Raw genomic sequence first — 16545 nt, 5'->3', positions numbered from 1 at the left:
TCCTGCTTAATTTCTGCCCTGCCGACAAAAACATTAAGGCTGATGTCCTGTCCCTGTCAATTGAGACAACTCTGAAGGAAGTCCTCAACATGTTATTGATCCTTCTATGTTTACTACTGTTAGCCCTCTGAAAATCAAGGACATTCCTCCTGGGAAGATTTTTGTCCGTTTTGCTGACAGGAGAATTCTCCACTGGGGACATAATTCCAAACTGACTGGGCACTCTGGTGTCCGTAAAACTCAGGACTTTATTGCTCATCACTACTGGTGGCCCACGCTACCTAAAGAGGTCTTGGACTATGTTTCTTCCTGTACGAACTGTGCCCAAAACAAGGCTACCCATTCTAAACCTGCTGGCCTGCTCCTACCTCTGCCAGTTCCTGATACTCCCTGGCAACACATCACCATGGATTTTATTACTGACCCCCCTCCTTCTACTGGATGTACTACGGTTTGGGTCGTGGTGGACCACTTCTCCAAGATGGCACATTTTGTCCCTTTAACTGGTCTTCCCTCTGCTCCTTGTCTGGCAAGTTGGTTTATTCAGTACATCTTTCGTCTACATGGCCTCCCCCTTCATATTGTGTCAGATCGGGGTGTACAATTCACATCTAAGTTCTTGTTAGCCCTATGTAGACTTTTGGATGTGAAATTGGACATTTCTTCCGCTTATCACCCGCAGCCAAGATGAAAGGATCAATCAGGTACTTGAAAATTACCTTCATCATTTTGTTTCAGTTCAACAAGACAATTGGGTACAGCTTCTGCCATGGGCTGAATTCTCATACAACAATCATACTAGTGAATCTACTGCTTCTTCTCCATTCTTCATTGTGTATAGTCAACACGTCCACATGCTCCTCTACCTGTGCCAGCAACCAATTCTTCCTTCGGAGGTTTCCTTCACATCTGGCAGCAAACTAAGTCCGCGATCCTTTAGGCAGTTGATCGCATGAAGAGATATGCTGATAGGAAATTTCAAACTTCCCCCTCAGTTATCTCCCAGAGTCAAGGTCTGGTTGTCTTTCAAAAGCATTCGTCTGAAGATCCCTTCCAACATATTTGCTCCCAGATTCCTCAGCCTTTTCGAAATTTTGCAACAAATAAACCCTGTGTCCTAAAAGCTTAAGCTACCTCCTACCCTGAAAATTCCCAACTCATTCAATGTGTCCCTCCTAAAGCTTGTGGTCCTGAACCGATTCAGCAAATCCCCTGGTTCTAGTTTCCCTGCGGTTCTTCTGACATATTTGAAGTAAAAAAGATCCTGGATTACAAGAGGGTAGGTGGGAGGACCTTCTAACTGGCGGACTGGAGAGTGTTTGGTCCTGAGGAGAGGTTGTGGGAGCCTGAAGAAAATGTGGATGCTCTAGTACTCATTAGGAAATTCCTCTCATGCTCTGGACCTAAGAAGAGGGTGTAAGGGGGGTTACTGTAATAGGCACGGTCGCGTACCGCCGGCATCACTTACCCTCCAGCGGCCACAGACCAGTGAACTCTAGCTGGCCTCTCCCTCCTCTGAGACGCCGGCACGCATTACTCTCCTCAGCTAGTGCTCAAAGGGTGTGTGCCGCTCTCTCCGGGCCTTAAAGGGCCAGGGTGCGCACGAGGAAAATCTCCCCCAACCTATCCCAGCATACCAGGAACTACAAAAGGAACTCTGCCCATTCATTCCTTGCCTGAGCAATGTTGTCTCTACCCATGTTTGTCCTGCAAATGGTTTGTTAGCTGTATTCTGTATCCCGTATCCATGTTCTGTCCATGCCAAGTCAAGTGTCCGTGCCAAGTCAGGTGTCTGTGTCGACTTCTGTATCTGTGTCCTGTATCCAAGACAGGTCCTGTTATTGAGCACAAGCCTGCTTCCGACAGTCCGGCACAAGTCCTCTACCAGGTACTCTCGACAAATAGACTATCATTGACTTGTTTGATCAGCTGCTTCTCCACTATGGCGGAGCGGCCAGTGGGTCACATACCCCACAGCCGTGATACTTCTCCTGTACCCTCTGATGTACAAATGCAAACTATGCAGCAAGTTTGATTTATTTAAGAACAAAATTCACTAATACAGATTTTTTTTTTCCTTTAGAACAAACTGAGTTTTCTGTTTTGTACACAAGTTGGCGGATTTCTTCTTAAAGTGCTGTTATTACATCATCCAAAATACAAAATATGGTGAAATCAAACAAATATAGAAAATAATTCAAATAACTTAAAAAAATACTGCTTTAATAAGAATCACAGTACATAGATATCCATTGCACGTGTACCACCAATTACCCCAAGTGTAACACTTCTGGTGCCAGAGGGACACCCCCACTGGTTCTACTGAGGTTTAGCGGAAACTTACAGAATAAGAAATAAATCGTAAAACAATTAATACATTGTACTTTTTTGCAAGAATTGTTTATATATATATTTATATATATTTATATTATATATAGGTGTTGGTTATTCACAAAAGCCTTATATTACATGGTCGATCTGCATATCATTCCTGGCTCAGATTCCTCAGTGCACAGACATCCTGTTGCTCATTGTACAATATTTACAAGTTCGCCTATTGTCTCAAGGGAAGACTCCATGGTGGGTCACACTTGTGATATTTTTCCACTGTAGACAGGGGATGGCTTGATTTGTTCACAAACTATTCTGTGTTTCTCTCAGGGGGCTGGAGGGTACATCAGTTTCCTTGGAGCCCAGATATAGCTTAGGGGTGCAGGATTGGAAGTCTGAAGGAACAGTTCTCTATGCAGGGTCTTGGTGTCAGCATCTTAAAAAAAAAATGGGGAATGTCAGCATGTACTATAAGATGAACAACGATCATACATGTTCAAAGTGACCGTTATGCATAAAAACTTTAAGAAAAAGTTACCAATACACACAGCTACCAGAAAGGCATATTTCCAAAGAACATTTCTAAGGCAGGCCGGAAATGTTTTTGTCTGCATCAGACTTTATGCATGGGGCCCCGTATGTAGGTTTTGTTCACATTAGTGTCATGGCTTCTGTTTATAAAAGAGCCATGACAGCTGTGATGGATACATTTTCAAACATGGCGGATCTCATTGGTCCGCCGAGGTTCTGGTATTGTTTTTACAGCACCCAATAGCACTGAAGACTAAAGTACACTAGACGTGTTGTCAAAAAGCAATGGCACAGGAAACATGCCAACGTGAACAGAGCCTTAAAGAAGAACAAAACAATATTAGAAGATTCACAAGTTATGCCAATGGACCACGAGGTTGTAATTAATCTAAGATATAATTATATAATGAAGGCTGGCATTATGCAATCTTTTTCTACATTAATTGCATACAGCATTTTTGCTCTCTCTATTATTCTATGTTGTCAGAATATCTGAATTCTACTTATTTCCTTTGTATGTATTATAATGTATTTATTAACCGCATATCCTCTGTAAACAAAAAGGCTCCTGCAAAGTGTGAGGCTCAGGGTTGTATGCCAACAGGCTCCAGCAATGCAATCTAGAGCTAACTTCTACCCTACTATACAAGTAGTTGTAAGGCTCGGATTACATTAGGTTCTGAGCTATCAAACACAGATATCGGCAATCCCCATCAGATGCAGACTGTACAATTCTTGCCATCAAGTATACCAGAAAAGGCAACTGAGGCTCTGAGCACTAATGTGAACAGAGCTTTATCTGCATAACTATTTATAACAACTACTGTAGCATGTTTGGCACTGGTGAACAATATGTATCTCTAGAGCTCCTTAGCCTGACTGTATATGAAATTATTCAGCAGCTCTTGGTTTTAGCTTTTTTTTTTTTAAATATACAGTGTTGTACATAAAGGCAAAATCTGAGCTAGACACAATCTACATTTGGTGAGTCTACACTAGTAAATTAGAGTACTGCAAGTACAGCAATCCCTATATGTCCCTATTTATGTGTGTGTGTGTGTGTGTGTGTGTGTGTGTGTGTGTGTGTGTGTGTATATATATATATATATGTATATATATTAAATCGGCAACTGTTACCATGCAAGCCTGTCAGCAAAATACAGGCTGATTCTTGCAGTCCTTCAAAAAACAGCATCAGTCTGATAATAGGCTGCAGAATTTTCCTCCTCTATAACTAGACCGCGTTTGCTCATATTCTTTTCCAAAAAGAAAATTATACTAGGCATTCTATCTGTAGCCGCGTTCTATGTAATATATACTCCAGTTGGTGTACTTGAAGCAGTGGGGCCCCCTTGTGTGCTGCTTCATATTTTTAATTTTATTTCCCATCATCCCTGGGACTGGAAGGCCTTGCACCTCCACCATCCCCTTCCTATCCATTGTAGGGCAGCATGACCCCCTGGACATTTTTCCTCTCACTTGATTTCTAATGTTGCTATGATAGGGAAGAGGGCAGGTGGGCTGAGCAAATTCTTTCTAAGTCTATGGGATAAAGGGTAGGACCACCCTGGGAAAAAAACACCTTCTAATGGTACCCGTAGCAGCTGCATTGGCTGTCCCTGTGAATTCTACACCCTTGTATACATTCCAACATGTTCAGCGTTTGTACAGCCGTTCTTGTTCTGTCTTTCTGCACAGATTTTATACAGTTGCAATTGCTCCGTGACACACTTTTCTCTTGTCTCCTTTGCTAATACCTTTTAATTTCTGCTGGATGGCATAGCGTGCTTTCCTTTCTTGATCCAGTTCATTACACAAGGTGTCTGGGGAAAGAAAGGAGACTTTAGCTTCTCATGTTCAATGACAGGCTCTTCTCCAAATGCTCAACCCATTCCTTGCCAATAAGGACACACTCTTCGAATATACATCTACCAGTCTGGATAGAGATACAATACCAGTATCTTTAATGAGTGTTCTGAACACCATCAGAGCTGACCCATCACAATGAGATGATTTCAGAATAATTCTACGATCAAATTGACATTTTTAAATATGAAACAAAATATTAATCTCATATTTATGTCAAATTGAATTGGTCTCTAATAAATGCAGTTATGTTCATGTTCACTGTATTATAATACACTATAAACAAAGGAGAACGCAAAATGCACAGACGTGCATGTATAGCAATGTATATGTGAAGGAAGGCAGCAGCATAGACAAGACTGGGTTAAAAGCACTTTGTTAGAAGTGAGTTACAGTAAGGACACTGCCTGTGATTTTGCGCTGGGAGGCAGATGGATACGAGTAGAATTAAACACAATCGCAGGCATTAACACGCAGGTAATTTTACGCCTCGATTTTTAATTTAGAAACCCATGCAAATTAGTGTGCAGAGGAGTTCAATCACTGTTTGGTAATGGTGCCTGCAAGGCCTGAGCGAGGCTTGTTTGCTATGTTCAAGCTAATCAGAGGATATTAAATAAGAAAAAATAATTGTTAAATTACCTTACATTTAAACCTAGGCGACTGAGCTGATTGTAAACTGCGTCAGATGACGGCAGAACTGCGGGAGAGCTTACCTCTGACAATCTGCAGCTGCTGGACCATCTCTTCTCTGTATGCCAACTCCCTCTTCATCTGGTCCTGAAAATTGTCTGAAAAATTAGGGGGAAATTAAACAGACACGTATTTCGCAACAAAAACAAGCACAGGATATAAGTGAAATGAATACAATATTCCCATGCCGGTGTGGAGCAGTAGGACACTCCTAAGCTGTTCCAGGCCATCAAGCCACAACGTTCTAGAAGGCATAAAACTATAAGGTCAAATTGTAATGGCGATATACACGGCTTTCATGTTAATCTTGTCTATGGTGTTACCAGGGGAGGAGAACATGCTCAAGGGATATCTCTATTGAATTCTCCCAAGCTGACTTCACATGTCAGGTTTTGCCTTTTAGATGGCAAACAGCCAGTGAAGTACAAAGTGCACCATTTTACTGTCCATGATGTCAGTGAGGATAACTGCAAAAGAAGCCTCCATTATGACTGTTTCTCACTATTATGCCAATATGTCTGGCTACTTAGCGGTTTATAAACTCTTAACAGTATTTACATGCCCACAACCAGGACTAAATTGAAAATTTAAAGGCTATGTTCACCTTTACAAAAACATTTTTGTTATAGTCCCAATGCACCTTAAGTGAAAAATAAAGCAATTTTACAAATGGTTTAGTTAAAAAAATCTCTATCATTTTCTGCCTACATTTCTTAGCCAGACCTAAGTGTCTCCATGGTAACATACTGCAAACAAACTCTGTGTAGTCGGATTCTGCTGTCGTACTCCGTCCTACCCATCCTCTACTTCTTGCTAATGTACATCCAGTAGATTAGCAAGTAAAGGATAGATAGAAACAGATGTCACAGAGATTTTTTTTGTAGTGTTTTATCATGAGGATTAATAGGTCTGCATAGGAGCAGCAGACAAAACACAATAATATATGTAAACACTTTTTTGTTGTGTACTGTATACTGCTAAAAAATATATAAAGGATGCAACTGTTTACTCACTGTATAATTTTTTTTTAAAGGATCTATCAAACAGGTCCATCCAAAAAGTATATAGAAACACACACATACTGTACAAATGTAACCTGATTTAAGCCATATATGTGCATTTGAGTTTCATTATGTGAACTTTAAAAATCATTGTTATAGCTGGAATGAAATGTAAATGTTTCTTGTAGTGATATTTACATTAACTATAGGCATTACTGCCATTTGCATGGGTCTTGCAAGAATGGTTAACCTCTATTAGTGGTGCTCCACACCTGGCCAGAGGTAATCTACAACTAAAAACTCCCTGATATTGGCAAAAAGTTCTTCCACATCGGTTGGTCAGTATTTTGAATTAGTATTTAAAAGCCAAAACCAGGAGTGGCTCCAAAGCTACGGAAGAGATGCAGATCTTTTTCCATTCCTGGTTTTGGCTTCCAAGTACTGAAGCAAATTACTGACCTAAATACTGCCATGTGAAAGATTTACAGAGGATAGAGCTGTTTCTGTAATTCCCATAGAAGTGAATAAGAGTTGTGGAAACAGCATAGCACAGCGAACTACGCTGTTTCTGCAGCATCCGAGTTCTGGAAACAGCATAGCTCGCCGTGCTTCGCTGCTTCAGTAACTCCTATTCACTTCTATAGAAGTTGCGGAAACAGCGTAGCTCAGAGAGCTAGATTGTTTCCGTAACTCCCGACCACCTAACCTGGCCAGGTGGAAGCGGGAGCAAGGTAGAACGGGGTTTAGGGGTCTCTGTTCTAGATATAGGTCCGGGTCCCAGAGCCAGACCCGCATTTATCGGACATTTATAGCATATCCTGTGGATATGCCATAAATGTTCAAGATGGGAAAGCCCCTTTAAGGAAGGGATCCCCATTTTATTAAAAAAAGTACTCGTAATCAAACCTGCAGTTTGGAAAGTTTTGTCAGATTAGTGATTATGTGATTTATAATGTTGCAGTGATGAGGTTCTTCAAATCATAAAATAAAAACAGTTTTAGGAAATATCATCATTGAAACGTCATACACTTCTCACTGAAGTCAATGTTAAGGGAAAAAAATTGTTAGAATGGTTTAAATCAATTCAACATACTCTTAAACCACCTAAAAGGTAACTAAACCTTCAACAAACTTCTGACATGTCATAGTAACATGAAAAAAGAAACTATGATCCAGCGCTTGTGCATGAATAAAAGGAATCAAGGTTCCAATTTTATTGTATAACAAATTTAAAACTATAAATCAAAGTGCAAAAAGGGTGAATTGCATTTATATTTCGCTTACGCGTTTCAGAAACGTGCAGTGTCCTTCATCATGGCATGTATGTACATGATTCCTTTTATTCATGCACAAGCGCTGGATCATAGTTTATTTTTTCCTGTTATTGAACGCTGGCCGTGCAGAGATCCAAGTGCTATCCGAATAAGAGTCTACAAACGGTGAGCTGGAGGATTCCTCCCCCCCTTCCCCATATGGTTCTTTGCTTATTCATAGTAACATGTCAGAAGTTTTGATCGCTGGGGGTCTGAGCACTGAGACCCCCACCACTTGCTAAAACGAAGCGGCAGAGGCGCTCGTGTGAGCACTGAGGCGCTTGCTTTCTGTCAGCCTTTCTCGGAAAGCCGAGCAGTTGGTGTACGGACTTAATAGAAGTCTATGAGCCTGTACACCACTAGATCGACTTTCCGAGAAAAGCCGAACAGAAACTAAGCGGCTCAGCGCTCACACCAGCACTTCTGCCGCTTCGTTTTAGCGATCGTGGGGGTCTCAGTGCTCAGACCCCCAGTGATCAAAACTTCTGACATGTCACTATGACATATTCCTTACATTTTTATATATTCATACATTCGCATACCTGTGTGTAAAGTCTGATATTACTGTACGAGCTTTTTGTTTTCATTTTTGTCCATTTTTCGTTGTGCCCTTTGTTTTTAATTCTTAACAATAAAAGTACATTTTATATCCATATCATTGACTTTCTGGTTCACATTACTCAGTTAAGGTCGATTTTTGAATATGTATATTGAGTATTGAACCATGTTCAAATGTTTTTTGGATCATACATAAATATATTAATGCCACTATGACATGTCAGAAGTTTGTTGAACGTTTAGTTACCCTTTGAAAAGGACTTTCCAGGGGAACAATAGATTGTATGAATGGTAACTCATAAATTCCCATTCTCTGGTATATTACATATATGGCCACAGAGGTAAAAATAAAAATAACAGCATAAAACTGCTGTGAATGGGGTCTTAGATCTATTTCACACATGCATATTTGTAAGTATGTGTCACAACGATCCACAATATGGCCGTAATACAGATCATATTGCGCCGTATGTCTTCTAGGAAGGACATAAGACATGCCCTGAAATACAGATGTAATACTCATGACATACTGACACAATATGGATTATATACGAATCACATAGGGATGCATACGTATTTTGAACACTCTCGATAGACTTCAATAGGCACTTTTCATCTGCAAAAAGGATGAAAGTAGTAGAAGTTGTGTTCAGCGTACTTTATGTGCCCATGGGAATAACACCATAGAGTAACATTAAAGGGGAACCTGTCACCAGCATTTCACCTATTGAACTTTACTTATCCCTCACTGTCCACTGCTATCAAAAGTTCATTGCTGTTATCCCATCTCCTAAACTCCTGCTCCGACTGTAAATAACAGTCTGCAAACATTTTGCGCCTTTTATCGTAGTAATCCGGTGTCCCCTTGTGCTCACACCCCAGGACAGGACATCAATGCACAAGCGCAGGATTCTGTGTGCTGGGGGGAGGTGAGGAGCTGTCAATCAAAAGTAAGGAGGCGGGGTCAACTCGGAAAGACTTGAGGATTGAAGATATGACTTAATTCAAATGAAGATATGACACGTTTATGCTCATTAGCATACGGTGTGGGAACACTAAATAACTGAATACTAAAGCTATAGAGCCGACTAAGAAGACAATTCTAGATAATATAGAAATAATTTTTCACCCACTACCACCAGGTATTGCTAGTTTAATAGGTGAAATGCTGGTGACAGGTTCCCTTTAACTTTCTATTACGGACCGAAATAAAAAGTTCCGTAAAAAAGATGAAAAATGTGCTCATGTGAAAGCAGCCTTACTGCGTCTTTGCCACATATATAGTATGTCCACACATTAAAATGAGCAGGTAAAGTATTATACATGATTAAAGCACTGAATCTCATAAACTAAGAGTCATAAATGAGAATAGGACATGGAAAGAAATTCCCTATTAATGGTAGTTAACATACCTTTCAGGCTTTGAAATTCCCTTTCCAGTTTTTTCCTCAAATCCATCTGTTCCACTAATAGTTTCTGAAGCTCATCTATAGGAAAATTAGGAAAATTATCAATTACAGAGGAAAGACTCAAGCACACACACGATACCTGTCCTTGGCAAAGTCTGGATTATCACAAGTATATGTTACATGCATACATTATATGACGGCAGAACATCATGCACAATTAAAATAGACAACAAGCTTGTTTGGGGCTAAGCCACTGTGTGAGTGAGTGCATGTGTATGTATATGTATATGTATATGTATATATATATATATATATATATATATATATATATATATATATATATACACACACACACACACACACACACACACACATACATACGCAGTAACTATGCAAAAGTTTTAGGAAGTTGTAGAAAAAATGATGCAAAATAAGGATGCTTTCAAGAATAGACGTATTAATAGCTTTTTTTATCAATTAACAAAATGCAAAGTGAATAAACGGAAGAGAAATCTAAATCATATCAATATTTTGTGTGACCACCCTCAGCATCAATTGTTCTAGGTATACTTGAACACAGTTTTTGAGTGAACTCGGCAGGGAGGTTTGTTCCAAACATCTTGGAGAACTAACCACAGATCTTCTGTGGATGTAGGTTTCCTTAAAGGGAATGTGTCGCTAGAAACTTATTTTTTTTTTCAGTTAAACAGTTAGTATATAAATGATTACACAGTGTTTTAATTTTTTTCATATTTTCACAAGTCAGGAAATATTATAAATTAGATTCTCCATGTGCTGGTCACTAGAGGGAGCAATTCCCAAAATTGCAGCTTTGGCAATGTGGTAAAGCAACCTCATTGCTTTATGCTGCAAATTTGGAGTAGACACACTCGTTCTAGTGTCCTCACACAATCCCCCCTCCTTTATCATGGCTAGTGCCAGGAGAAAGGAGGGGGTTGAATGTTCAAACCTCCTACACTGTGTGCCGCCATTTTCTGAGCGAATGCACAGTGTAGGATTAGATACAGTGCTTAGCAGACAGTATAACACCACCATACACGAACATAATACACACATCACATACACAAACATAACTTACCTGCTCCTGCCGCCGCTGTCGCCTCCGCTCCTAGTCCTTGCGTCTGCGCTGCCTTGAACATATGGCCGGAAGCCGCGACCGGAAGTCATCATCTTACTGTCTGGCCGCGGCTTCCGGTCCACATGAAAATGGCGCCGGATGTCGCTCTACCAAAGACCTTCCTTTTGGTCTGTGTGGGAGCGGCGCATGCGCCGTTCCCACAAAACGGTGTACGCTATAGTGAATGGAACGGCTCCCGTTCGCATTCTCTATGGGGATGTATGTGCCGTATTCCATCTCTGTATGTGTCGTTAATCGACACATACAGAGATAAAAAAAAAATGTCAGCCCCCATAGAGAAGTAAAAGAAAGAAAAAAGTAAAAAGTACAACACAAAAACACCAATAAATTTAATTTATTTTAATGACATACTAAAAGCAATATTATATAAAAAAATAAATAAAATTCATGACACCTTCCCTTTAAATTCCTCTGTCTCTTCATGCAATCCCAGACAGACTCAATGATTTTGAGATCAGGGCTCTGTGGGAGCTATATCATCACTTCCAGGGCTCCCTGTTCTTCTTTATGCTGAAGATACTTCTTAATGACATTGGCTGTATGTTTGGGGTCGTTGTTCTGCTGCAGAAAAAAAATTGGAGCCAATCAGATGCCTCCCTGATGGTATTAAATGATGGATAAGTATCTGCTGTATTTCTCAGCATTAAGGACACCATTATTCCTGACCAAATCCCTAACTTTATTTGCTGAAATGCAGCCCCAAACTTGCGAGGAACCTCCACCATGATTCACTGTTGCCTGCAGATACTCATTATTATCCCGCTCTCCAGCTCTTCAGCGAACAAACTGCCTTCTGTTACAGCCAAATATTTCACATTTTGACTCATCAGTGCTGAGCACCTGCTGCCATATTTCTGCACCCCAGTTCCTATGTTTTCTTGCATAGTTGAGTCGCTTGGCCTTGTTTCCACATCGAAGGTATGGCTTTTTAGCTGCAAGTCTTCCATAAAGACCACTTCTGGCCAGGCTTCTCCGAACAGTAGATGGGTGTACCTGGCTCCCAGTTTTCTGCCAGTTCTGAGCCGATGGCACTGCTGGACATCTTCCAATTTCGAAGGGAAGTAAGCATAATGTGTCTTTGATCTGCTGCACAAAGTTTCCTTGGCCAACCACTGCGTCTACAGTCCTCAACGTTGTCCGTTTCTTTGTGCTTCTTCAAAAACGCTTTAACAGCACATCTTGAAACCCCAGTCTGCTTTGAAATCTTTGGAAAGGAGAGACCCTGCTAATGCAGTATAACTACCTTGTGTCTTGTTGCTGTGCTCAGTCTTGCCATGGTGGACCTGTGACATAAAACGGTCTTCCACAACCGAACCTTTGTAGCAGTTTGGCTGTTTATTACAGTGTTTCAGCCTACATATGAAAATGTGGATCATTATCACCTGTTTGGTATAATTGGTTAATCATACACCTGACTATAATCCTACAAATTCCATGACTTTGCGCAAATGTACCTAGAATAATTGATGTTGTTTTGAAGGCAAAGGGTGGTCACACCAAATATTGACTTGCTTTAGATTTCTCCTCTTCATTCACTTTGCATTTTGTTCAACTATGAACACTTCTATTTTTGAAAGCATTCTTAGGGCATGGCCAGACGTGGCGGAATTGCTCTGGAATTCCGCTGCAGACACTCCACAGCGGAAATCCGCAGCAGACCCGTTTCTCCATTGCCTTCCACAGTTTTTTAGTAGGGTTCCTTTTCACATTGCGGACAATTCCGCTGCGGAGCATAGGCTGTGGTGCGGAATTTGGTGTCCGCAGCATACAATGGTTGTTGCGGACATGTGGCGGACTGGTTGCGGACTCATTGCGGAATTTCTCTATTGACTTCAATGGAGATTCAAAATTCCGCAATGAAGTCCGCAGATGTAATGTAGATGTTATGTGTGCTGCGGAGCGTATTGTTTTTTTAACATGACATTTCTTCATTCTGGCTGGACCTATGTGTATTTCTAGGTCTACAGCCAGACTGAGGAAGTCAATGGGGCTCCCGTAATTACGGATGACTACGTGTGTGCACCCATAATTACGGGTAACTACGTGTGTGTACCCGTAATTACGGGAGCGTTGCTAGGCGACGTCAGTAAATAGTCACTGTCCAGGGTGCTGAAAGAGTTAAGCGATCGGCAGTAACTGTTTCTGCACCCTGGACAGTGACTACCGATCACAATGTACAGCAACCTGTAAAAAAAATAGAAGTTCATACTTACCGAGAACTCCCTGCTTCTTCCTCCAGTCCGGTTTCCCAGGATGATGTTTCAGTCTAAGTGACGGCTGCAGCCAATCACAGGCTGCAGCGGTCACATGGACTGCCGCGTCATCCAGGGAGGTCGGGCTGGATGTCAAGAGAGGGCCGTGTCACCAAGACAACGGCCGGTAAGTATGAAATTATTTTACTTTCACTAGGGAAAGTGCTGTCCCTTCTCTCTATCCTGCACTGGTAGAGAGAAGGGAAGTACTTTCACCTCAATACGCAACGGCTAGTCCGCATCAATTTAATGCCCATTTTGGGCAGATCCGCAACAGAATCTGCAACGCAGATTCTGTGCGGCATTGATGCGGACAGTTGCGGAAGAATTCCGCCACGTCTGGGCATGCCCTAACTTTGCAGCATTTTTCCACAACTGCCTAAAACGTTTGCCTGAGTATATGTAAGTGTATATGTATATATACACATGCTACCTCTGTGTATTGTCAAGTGACTCTACCCTGGTTTACACGAAAACAGTCTCTCTATAGTGTCCCTGTCATGCAATTCAAATCTCAAGTCTTACGTCATACTTTGCACAGGAGAGGGCTAAACTCAGCAGAAGCAGAAAACTGCACTAACCTTTTGCCATGTTCTCGATGTCTTTTTCTACAACCTGGGTCCCAGTGACATCGATTGGACTGTCTTCCCCTGTTTGTGATAAGCAAGAACAGTAAGACTAATGCTTACTATAAAAATCACCTTTATGATCCACATAATATTACATGTAAGGGAGGAACAAATGTAATTGTATCCTGTAGCAAAATATAATAAAACACAACATTCCCTCATGTATTCTTCCAATGCATATTAAGTAAATACTGTGGGAACTTAAAATAACTCTCTGAACTGATTAACAGTGATGTGAATAGGGATTTGTGCCAGACACCAGATATGGCATACATCAAAAACAGTAATATTTAATTTAAAAAAATTAACATTTGTATTGTCATTGTAATATAGTGATTCTACATTGAAAACCTTTAAAAAAAAATCATATAAAAGGTCTGAAATGGGCAGAAATTATAATATGCTGAAGATCAAATATTTATTAATAATGACTATTGATGCATTATTTATATAGCGGCAATACATTCTGTAGCATTATCACTCACATCAGTGCCTGTCCCTAGTGGGGCTCACAATCTACTTACCCATCTCAGACACACCTGCTAGGGTCAAGGAAAGCCGATTAACCTAAGCATGATTTTGGGGTGAGAAAGGAACCCCGGAGAACCCACGCAAACACGGGGAGGACATCAAATTGATAATCAATATCAACACCATAGTCTTATCATGTAGCCCTGTCATGAGATTCATGGCAGCCAATGTACTGGTCAGGTACTAGAAGACAATTTGATTGGTATCCTACACATAAGCACAGTATGTAGTAACCATGGTGAGGTAGATATCTACTGTAATTGTGTATTTTTACCACATGTACATTCCACTCAGACACTCTGAGCCTGCAAAGACACAGCGTATCTGCAGCATATTCACGTCTTATCATAGAAGGGACAATTTGTTGGAGCACGAGGAGGGACGGATGTATCAGTCAGTAAAGAAACAGTAAAACAAAAACAGAGCGCCCTCCTAGTGGACAATGGTAACAACAATACTGCTACTAGTCCAACACCTAAGGCTCTACTCTGCTGTAATAACCTTTGAGTTTAAAGTTGGCCATAAAAGTTAAGGTGTTTTTTGTTTGTTTTTTAACATCAGCATGCTTGTCAGGAAAGCAGCATACACAAAAAGATATTTCCCACAATACAACAAAAAAAAATTGTTCTTATCATGGGATATATTGTGCGTTTGCATTACCTCAAAGTTTTTTTCTCTTATGATATTAAATGAAATACTACCATCTAATGTTGCCACTTAAGACACTGAAAATGTTTGAAGCGTGAACTATGCATTTTATAACTTTTTGAGCATATTTCGATCAGTCTAAATAAATCCTTGTTATTGTCATAGATCATGTTACCATCATTAGTAACTGTAAAATTGTTCAGATCGTTATTGCTAATAGTTATGGTTAACTTAAGACAAAGTCATGAATGATCTACATAGCATTAGTTTCCTATCTATGATGTAGGATTAATATGTCACGTACTGGCATGGACATGAAATCCTGACGTCATGTGGGAATTCCCCCAAAAGAGGCAACCCAGAAAGGACTTGTGAACTAAATAATATAAACACAATCCAGGTCTATCTATTAGACTTATTTTACATTTTAATTCAGAAAAAGTAATGCCCCAACAAAGTGATAGGAAAAAGTATAAACATAACATAGAAAAATCCTGTATAATAGTAGATAAAGTAAACAACCAGGTACTGCCTTCTAAAGTCAAATAAACCTAGGTAACTAAATAGGCTTTTACTCCTCTTGTAAAAGTCATGAAAAGCTGGGAAAAAACATGAATCTAGTCTTTTTGTTGCACTGTAAAAGTTTAGTGAAAGTACTTCTTATTTGAAACCTGGAATTTATAGAAATTCCCTTGTCTCTAGCAAAAAATCTAAAAAGTTGATAAAATATAGAAAAAAATAAAATTGCCAACTAAAGCAAAATACCCCTAATTATAATAAATTATACTTGTTTTGCTTCGTTATAGTAGACACAAATAAGGCGATGTGATACCCAAACTTTAGCAGAGTGGAAGGGGGAGTTGTACATAGTGTCCAAAAATGACAGAATATCAGAAATAAAAAAGCAATAAATAATATTAATAAACTGCAAATAATATCACTATAATGCTTGTAATAAAGCCACATTGAAAATAAACATAAATAATACATAATATTAGCAAAAATGTAAAAAAAAAGTCCATGTCGACATTTTTTTTTCTTCATTTTATTACATTAAAACATTACAATGGATGACAAATAAGACAATTAGTGATCGGTTGTTTCATCTGCTATGTGGAGAAAAAAGCGCGAGAATACAGTGTATTGAGACTGCGTATTTTCATCAGTCTTTTCCGTTAAGGAAACTCTTGCTTCTTTAGTTGATTGTTTTTGATACTGTAAATATTTAATAACAAATTGAAGAGAATTGACTCGTGCAGATTCCCGGAAAATAAATCACCGGTCTAGACCTAGTAAATGACTGAAAACAAAGTCCAATCGTTTTGTTGCAGAAATGTCTTGTAGAAACCAGCATGCTCAAGTAAGATCCATATTCCCATGAAAGGTTATTCTTTAAACAATTGCCTTAGTTATTTAAATATTTATCCGGTGAAAGCTGGAGGGGACAGGCTGTTTTACAGCTGATTTAAATCTCCTCCTATCGATTGTGAATAAGAAGTGCCAAAGATGTATTATTAATGTGGGCATTAAACAGGAAGATGGGGTAATGCGCACGTTTTATGGGATTGGTAGGTAGAGCACAAACTGCTCATTTATTCGACTAGTGGGAAAGGAACATTCGCAA

At 39.9% G+C, this 16545-nt stretch overlaps 1 protein-coding gene across 1 annotated transcript in view; it reads right to left on the bottom strand.

Annotated features, from left to right (window-relative positions):
- Positions 1 to 2202: 2202 nt before the first annotated feature.
- The window catches only part of SKOR1 (SKI family transcriptional corepressor 1), a 30361-nt gene continuing 16018 nt past the window's right edge, over positions 2203 to 16545 (bottom strand). The window contains exons 5-9 of the mRNA XM_075855298.1: positions 13695 to 13763; positions 9706 to 9780; positions 5445 to 5519; positions 4620 to 4685; positions 2203 to 2767 (exon numbers count right to left, since the gene is read on the bottom strand). Of these exons, the coding sequence (XP_075711413.1) occupies positions 2658 to 2767; positions 4620 to 4685; positions 5445 to 5519; positions 9706 to 9780; positions 13695 to 13763 (395 nt within the window). The 3' untranslated portion in view covers positions 2203 to 2657. The remainder of the gene's footprint in view (positions 2768 to 4619; positions 4686 to 5444; positions 5520 to 9705; positions 9781 to 13694; positions 13764 to 16545) is intronic.

This window comes from Rhinoderma darwinii, chromosome 3, assembly GCF_050947455.1.
Source record: "Rhinoderma darwinii isolate aRhiDar2 chromosome 3, aRhiDar2.hap1, whole genome shotgun sequence".
In the NCBI taxonomy this organism is placed as follows: domain Eukaryota; kingdom Metazoa; phylum Chordata; class Amphibia; order Anura; family Rhinodermatidae; genus Rhinoderma; species Rhinoderma darwinii.
The sequence above is the reverse complement of the archived record's forward strand: the minus strand, read 5'-3'. Positions and strand labels throughout refer to the sequence as shown.